This window comes from Solanum lycopersicum, chromosome 1 (assembly GCF_036512215.1).
Source record: "Solanum lycopersicum chromosome 1, SLM_r2.1".
In the NCBI taxonomy this organism is placed as follows: Eukaryota; Viridiplantae; Streptophyta; class Magnoliopsida; order Solanales; family Solanaceae; genus Solanum; species Solanum lycopersicum.
The window spans coordinates 87,129,481-87,138,033 of record NC_090800.1 but is presented as its reverse complement, the minus strand read 5'-3'; the positions used below and the strand labels follow the sequence as shown (position 1 = coordinate 87,138,033).

General features: G+C 27.8%; 1 protein-coding gene across 1 annotated transcript; it reads right to left on the bottom strand.

Moving 5' to 3' along the window:
* Window positions 1-1,041: 1,041 nt before the first annotated feature.
* Window positions 1,042-1,347, bottom strand: LOC109119809 (uncharacterized). Its single transcript, XM_019212824.1, has one exon. The coding sequence runs from the start codon at window positions 1,345-1,347 to the stop codon at window positions 1,042-1,044; it is 306 nt and encodes a 101-aa protein (XP_019068369.1).
* Window positions 1,348-8,553: the final 7,206 nt, after the last annotated feature.

Below are 8,553 nucleotides of genomic sequence, written 5' to 3'. Positions count from 1 at the left end.
GCAAAGTTAAATTAGAAGAAATGATTTTGAAAGGGATCATAAATGACACTTCTCACTTGGCCCATGTTGTCTTCCTGCTCCCTCCATTTTTCATTATTTAAATTTTCCTCCTTCCTTTGGAGATATGGAAAGGGGAACATAGTAGCATAGCAGTATGAACCAATGGACCTCTATAATTATTATGCCACTTATTTCATGGTTGCAAATATGCCCCAGTTTTGAGTGTTGTTGGACATTTTTCTGACTGATGCATATGGTTTTAAGTAATTAAATATTTGAATGGAATGGAATTGAATTTGTGTAGTTGATTGATTACTTAATTGATATTACATGATTTTCATGTATTGGAAAATCAATTATCTCTATGCTTTTGGAGAACACTTGATTAGAGTTGGAAAAGAAAAGCTTGTGGCGAAGTTAAAAGTTTTGTTTGAAGATGAACTCTATACAACAATAGTTTGATAATGTTTAGAATTTTATTAACTGATTTTGCAGAAATACATATTCATCCGTATTCCAAAAATCCATTTGATGTTCAAATAACACTTCTCTTTATCTCAAAATCTATAGTATTACGTACGCGGCCAAGAAAGAAAAAGATTAGAATATTAAGAATCGAATGCACATCTATTATGCGTAAAACTCTCAGCAGTAACATTTATCTGAAAATTGAAAACATCATCAGCGAAAATAGTACTAGTATTTACATATACTGTCTTCTCTTCCGTGTTTGCACAATGTTAATGAGTGGAGCAGGCAATTTACAAATTTAAGATCATGTATACACACTAATGTACACCGTTAAAGTATCCATCGACTTAGAAACAATAGCTTTAGACTAAACAAATTCAGGATCTAAAGTCAGTGAATTCAGAATTAATGTAAACTTATTACAGTTTATGCATACATTTTAATTTGTTTGCATATGCATAAATAACTCGATTAAAAATCAACAGGTCCAATTGAATTTCATAGAACCTGACCTAGATCCATGTTTGATCTTGAATATTAATTGATCATCGAAACACAGCAATACTAATCTTAATATCTAGGAAGACCATTTAACGCACCTTTGGTAGCCAAACCAGTCATGAACATAACATAACATTCTTTCAGACTAAATTTATGCGAAAAAACACGACCCTTCTTGACTTTGAGCTGAATCTTCTTCACTAATTGCTTGCTCATAGTATTCGTCTTCGTTAACTTAACATTTTCTTCAGAGATTTCTGGCTCTTCTTTAATCGTTTCGAGTTTCATCTTCAGTATTTCTTCAATATCCACTACTGGTTGAGTCTTGAAGTTCTTTGATGATCTGCTTGTACACGATGGCACCACCCACCACATTTTTCTTGATCCTTTTCTCATCAATTCTTTTCTAAACTCAAATTTTGATGAATTTTAAGTGATTTTCTCTTTATATGAGAAGGAAAAGGAACTAGACCAGAAGGTGGTCAAGTTTTTTTATTAGTTGAAAAAGTAGCCACAAGGCAAAAACAGGGGACCAGTTCAAATTTCAATAACTAATGTTTACTGGCTTGATTATCTTTACAACTAGGTGTGATCATAACAGTGGGTTCTTTAACACATTAACCTCAAAAAATATTAGTTTTTCTTTAGTGACAATGTTTAGTTATATATAACCATCAGACAAAGATGATGGGCAGAGTCCCACAACGGTGATCCGGATAATTTCGACAAACTTTTAAGATTGGATTAGATCTAAAATTCTTTCTTTTACCCCAACATTACTCGTCCAAATTCATGTTTTTTGATTTTGGACACATATTAAATTTCTCATACATCAGACATCCAACCCTAGACATGATTACCCCAACATAACTAGTCCAAATTCATGTTTTCTGATTTTGGACACATTAAATTTCTCATACATCAGACATCCAACCCTAGACATGAGGGGTGAGTTTCGACAAAATCCTCTATTTAGTGATATCTTTTTTAAAATATTGTCGATGTATTTAATTTATTAACACAAATAAGCCTATTTGCTTTTTTTTTAATTAAACTGAGACAAAATCATGCTGCATTACTTATGTCTCAACGTATGATTGCTACTTTTCCTTCTTCCTTTTTAAATATCCTCTCCTTTTCCTTTTCTAAAGTTAATTTAATTTAATGTCTTATCTACAATCCAAAATGGAAGTAAACGTCAAATTTAGAAAACTAATGTCTATTTGAAGATGTCAAGACAAAACACACGGAAACAAATTAATTTTCTCATATATATATATATATATATACTGAACTTCTTTTATAATTGTAGTACATTAATTACAAACTTATATTTCAATAAACTTGGAGTGTTAGGTATTGAAGCCACCAAACCTGAATAAAAAATATAATATTTCGTGCATTATATTTTAATTGTTAAAATTATGACTAGCTTCAACTTCGTCCAATATTATTAAGACTTGGTAATTCGTTGAATCTATCCAACAATATAATATTTGTAAAGTATTTATATTTTGAATTGTACCGATTTGAGTATCGAGAAAGACACTTTCTAAAATCAGCGTTAGAGAGGCTAATTATTTTTTTTTTGTTTTGTTAACCAAGTCCACCACTAAATTGTCAACGTCAAGTTTTACAATCTCTTTAATCAGAGGAATTTGTACAAATGACCTTCGCCTTTTTGAGGTCTGTAATAATTCTCGAAATATTAGTAAGAACTGGAACACGATTATAGCTTTATGATTGTAATAAGAATACTCAAACTATCGAATTATGAGGGAGATACTGAACTTACACGTAATCAAAAGATTGAGACAAGAACGAGATGAGAAACTCAGACCACAGAATGAAACAATTTGCGTAAGAGTATTTTCCCTGAAATGTAGTGGGCTGTTTCGCTATAACTGGTGTTGGCACTACAACCAAAACCCAAACAAAAACTAGAGTTAAAAGCCCATTTTGTCATGATTTGTTGATATAAATAAGAAAATTCGTAGAATGACAAACATCTCTAAGTAATTAGTTAATAAGGGTATAGTTTAATTTATTTATTTTCAAAAACTATAGTTTCATTTTTTTGTCATAATTAATGGGACCCATCTCCTCTTTGTATATCCAACCATAAAAGATTTTTTTATCTTTTAGATATAATTTTATCAAATCAATTTTATCTCTCCTATACTCATTCCATATCTTTCTCCTAAAATTACTCCTCCACTCCTATTTTGAATTTTAAATTTTGGAAAATTTCACGATATCCATGTTGTCTTACTTTAATTAATCCAATTTTTTAAAAAAAATTTCCTTCATCAACATAATTATATATGTATTATGTTTCTTAGTTTTGTTCGTATTTTTTTTGAAAAAAAATACTTTTTTCTTATCAGTTTAAAGTTCTTTAAAATGAGAATAAAGGATTCATGTCCATATATGAGGATTATTAGAGGTATGTCATTGCATGTCAATATTGTTGATAATCCACCTTCGTTTTCAATTGGGTTATCTAAGGTTTTTGAGGTTAATATAGGGTATATGACAAAATATAAACAAGTTCAAGTTGAACAATATCTTGAATCTTTATTCAAGAAAAAAATGACCCAATGACAATTTAGAAGGTCATCAACAACGCGAAATCTGGTGACATTAAGATTGTTGAAGGTTGAAGTAAGAGAAAAGTCAGAAACATAAATTTAGACGAGATTGGATCTATCTCGTCAAAACTGGACAGATTTAGACAAATCTGAAGAACGTCAGGTTGTGTAATTTATATACAAATTACTAAAGTTATATATATAGTGGGTTGTGTATTAAGGTAATATATACAAAGTATTATGAGCAATTGTTATTTGTATACAAATATTTAGTTTTGTAAAAAGAAATTTGTTAATCATTGTATAATACATATATAAAAATATTATATATTATACAAATTCGTCAATATATATAAAAAATTATGAACGTGATAAAATATTGTATATATAAACATTACACACTAAATACACAAACATATTTCAAGCTTACCATATATACAATTGACAAATGAATATTATACAATCATTTTAACCATTATTTTTAAAAAAAAAAACAACATGAAATTACATATGCACATATACAAATATAATCAATATACCAAATTATTGTATATTATACAAATCCGTAGATATATACTATAAAAAAATAAACATAATAAAATATTGTATACAAATCGACTACAGAAAATAATTAAGAACAAATACAAGACACTTTTTTTTTAAAAAAAAATGATGGTCATATATACAATTTTCATATTATGATGATCACATATACATAATAAACTACACACGAAATTGTATAAAAAATTATTTACAATTTCTCAAATATATACAATATAATTAATGTATATGTATACAAATAAAATCATTAACGTCTAAGTGTTTCATATGACTTATTTTTAAATAAAATTGAGAAAATATTTGATTTTGAATGGTTAGCTTAAATAATGGAATTGTGTAAATGTTTGTTACCTTATTTAGTTATATTATTAAAATATTAAATAAATTAAAAATAAAAAAATATTTTATACAAATTAAAAGATACATAACAAATTAAACTATGCTCATAAATATAATTATATAAACTACCTCCATATAATGTTATTTAATAAATTATGTTTGTTATATATGAAATATACCATATAAATGTGGCCCAACAATCATTATCCGACCCATCTAAACTTAGCAAGGGTCCACCGCTTTCGAGCCTATATGGACCCATACCTACCAAACCAGTTTTGCTCTATTGTTTAATTACTCCCGTTACGTATAAATTATAATAATATTTAAATAAAGAAAAAATAAATCAAACTTTGCATGGAATATTCAGCAATTGTTTTCAACTAATAATTAGAATCATAGCGGATCATAATTTTCTTTCGATCAAAATAAAATAAATCAATGCCCTAAAAGTTACTTAAGTTGCGCTTAAAAATTTGGCAACTTAATTATGCGGATTGATGAATAAGTTTAAAAGCAAGTGAATTTCATGTGTGGTTCCTTCAATTAGGAAAAAAAAAGAAAAAAAGGGATAGAATTGTCATTGAACATTTTTTTTTAACAACATAAAAAAGTAAGCAAAAAGGAAATTTACCAATGTTTGGTAATTTCTAGTCTAATCAAATTTAACATTGATTTGATTAATAAGAACATTTTATCATCTGTTAAGGTATTCTGCTGAAATAAGGCTTAAGTCATCTATAGCCCCTTAAAGTTGTCCGCATAATTCATTTAAACACCTCAACTAAGATTTGTACCAATTCAACACCTTTACCCTCCCAAATTTGAACCATTTAAATATTTTTTTGACAATAAGCTAAAAGTATAATGTGTGTGAAATACACTAGCGATGACATGGCAATTTGATGAATTAAATACTGACATTTGGTATTTTAGAGTCCAGAAAATTTAATATAAAATATATTATAAAGTAAAAAAAAAAAAGAAATTATTTTTATGTTAAAAGTTAAAAAATAAATCATATAAATTCTATAGCTTACCTACCCTTCTATTCCATGGAGTCCAAAACTCCTCTCCTTCTATAGTGCCCCAGCCCCCATGGCAACCCTCTCTGTAAATATTCTATTATTTTTTAATCTTCTTAGTTCATCTGCACCATAGAGTTCAAGCAAAAGGATTAAGATTTATTGCTATTTTTGATGAGTTACGAAAGAGTTGGCCATAGATAAAAAAATAAAATAAAATTTAACTTGTCTTCCTCGTTTCATTTTTGACGAAAAGATGAACTTCGTCGGAAAATTAATCAGTTTTCGATGAATAGTGGATTTCTTTTTGAGTTCCAGAGGTGATTATATTTTTCGATTGAAGAACACCCTACAAAAATGTGAGCAAAATAAAAAATAAATAGAAAAGTCCTTTAACAAAATTCACACAAATCTCCATCAGTTTAACACCAAAACACTACATTAACAACAAAGAAAAAAATTTCAAATTTCAAGCTCTTTAATGATGGTGGCTGCCATGGCGGCAATGAAGGTACCACCAATCCTCTCCTAGTACGATGGTAATAAAAAAACAAAAAAAAAAGATGGAGGTAGAAGGCAATGGAGAAACAAAAAACAATGATGGAGATAGAAGTGAAGTATCCGGAGAAAAAATGAAGAAAAAGATGGATATATAATGGTGGCAATGACTAGTGTGGTGGATGAAGTGATGGGTAAAGAGGGAGGAAGAAAAAGAACAGTTTTTTCCTAAAAAAAGCCTGCCTAAAGGCCTCTCACGCGCCTCTTTGGGGTGAAACATAAACAATGTGCCAGGTAAGCAAAAAATGTTCAGATGGTTCAAATTGGGAGGGTAAAGGTGTTCAATAGATAAAAATCTTAGTTAGCATTTGGCCATAGATTTCTAAATATTCTTGGCAAATATTATTTGAGTGAAAATTTGGGTGAAATTTCACCATGTGTTTGGCCATAAAATTTGGAAAATATATTTCACCTTTTTAGAAAAATATGATTTATACACACAAGTTTTAAAAATTATCAAAACTAACTAAAAGTTTGTATTACAAGTCAATTGAATGTTAGTTACAACAATAACAAATAATGTCCATGACACTGAAGCAATGTGGTAATTTGGAGTGAGTGCAACAAAAATTATTCCATTCATCGTGAAGTAGATAAAGTACATGACTTTGTTACCTAAAACCAATTTTTAATAATTTTCATCAACAATCATATCATTATTTAATATTTACTAAATATTTCATCACTATTTTGGTGTTCACGTAAAAAATGATGTAATACAACGCAAACAAATACTAGAGAGGGTGTTTTTGTAAAAGATAAAAGATTGGGGTAAAATTTTAATTTTTAAAATATCCCAAATAATGATATTTGACCCAAATACTAGAAAAAACTAGTATTTGAAAATTTGGGATATTTGCCAAAAATATTTGCCAAATAATGACAAATTGTATGGACAAACATTATTTGCCAAATTTTTCCCAAATATTATTTGGAAAATTTATAACTAAACGGGCCCTTAGTTGAAGTGTCTAAGTGAATTATGCAGACAACTATAAGGTGTTGTAGATGACTTAAAATAAATTGTTGTATAACATCCACATAATTTGTTAGCAAGTTTAAGAGTTTAGCAATGTATAAAAATTAAAATTATTATTAAACAAAATGTTTTGAGGAATTTGCTTTAGGTCTACGGACACGTTATATTAAATAAAATATTAATTGGCATTTTCTTTAGATCTAGCGATAAGTTTTTTCTATGTTGTTTAGAAATAAGTAAAAACTGAAATGGATAAGTTAACTTGACCCAATTAAATAGCAATTCAACTTAATAAAACTAAGGGCCCGTTTGGATGGACTTAATAAAAGCAGCTTTAAAAAAATACTTTTAAAAGTGTTGAAACTTATTTTTAAAATAAGCAGTTATGCGTTTGGATAAAAGTGCTGAAGTTATTATGTCAAACGTGAAAAGAGAAAAATGGAAGAAAGAAATGTTAGGGTTATATGGGTAATTTGGAGATTGTATAAAAATATTAAGCACAAAAAGATAAAAATGTGGTCAACTTAAAACAGCTTATAAGCTAAAAAAAGCACCCCTACCCCAGCTTTTAACTTTTGGTTTAAAATAAGTTTTTTTTAACTTAAAATAAGCTGTTTTGAGTATTGTCAAACAGCTAAATAAGTCAAAAACCAGCTTTTAAGTCAGTTTGACCATCTTTTAAGCTGAGCCAAACAGACTCTAAATTGAACAAATGGAGATTTAACAATTACATTTTTGTTTTATTGTTATTACTTCCGAATGTTTTTATTTACCCAAAATTTATTGAATGGTTTTGGCCCCTTTTAAGCTGCATTTCTTAACATAAAGGCTCATATTAATTTTTGTGTATGAAATAAAAATCTTTACAATATGTAGTGTTCTAATTGAAATCGTTTTCTCATTGCAAAAGCAGCTCATCAAGTATAGGTGGGATTAATATATTCTATGGATTAACTATTTCAACGGATTAGCAAATTATTTCGTATCTAATTTGGAACTGTTTAATTCTACTTTCTATATGGGACACTAAAATGTGGATAAAGTAATAACGTGATTAGTTAATATTTCAAATTAAATGTTAGAATAAGGTTAATCTCAAATTTTAATATGATATTATCTTTATTCAATTTATAAAACTCAATAGTATAATGTTGAATAAGGAGAATTATTAATAAATATTGAGATTGATATTACAAATATTAGTTATTTTATATTGAAATTATATTTTTTTTATGATTCAATTTGAAGTGATAAAAATAACATGCTATTAGAATTGTTTGTCTTTAACCATAAAAATGTATTTTTCTTTCAAAAGTGCACTAAAAAAAGAAGATATTTTGGGTTTTTGAGTAAAAGCATTATTTTGAGAAAAAATAATTTAATAATTGACCAAATTTTATAAAAGTGCTTCATGTGTTTTTTCAAAAAAATACATTAGCTTCTGGTGTCGTCAAAAATACATTTTAACGTATTTTTCCAAAGCTTAACCAAACGTAATATAATTGATAAATTATTTTCTACAGTACTT

Excerpts from the sequence above, each read along its gene's own strand:
- LOC109119809 (XM_019212824.1), bottom strand. The coding sequence starts at position 1,347 with ATGTGGTGGGTGGTGCCATCGTGTACAAGCAGATCATCAAAGAACTTC.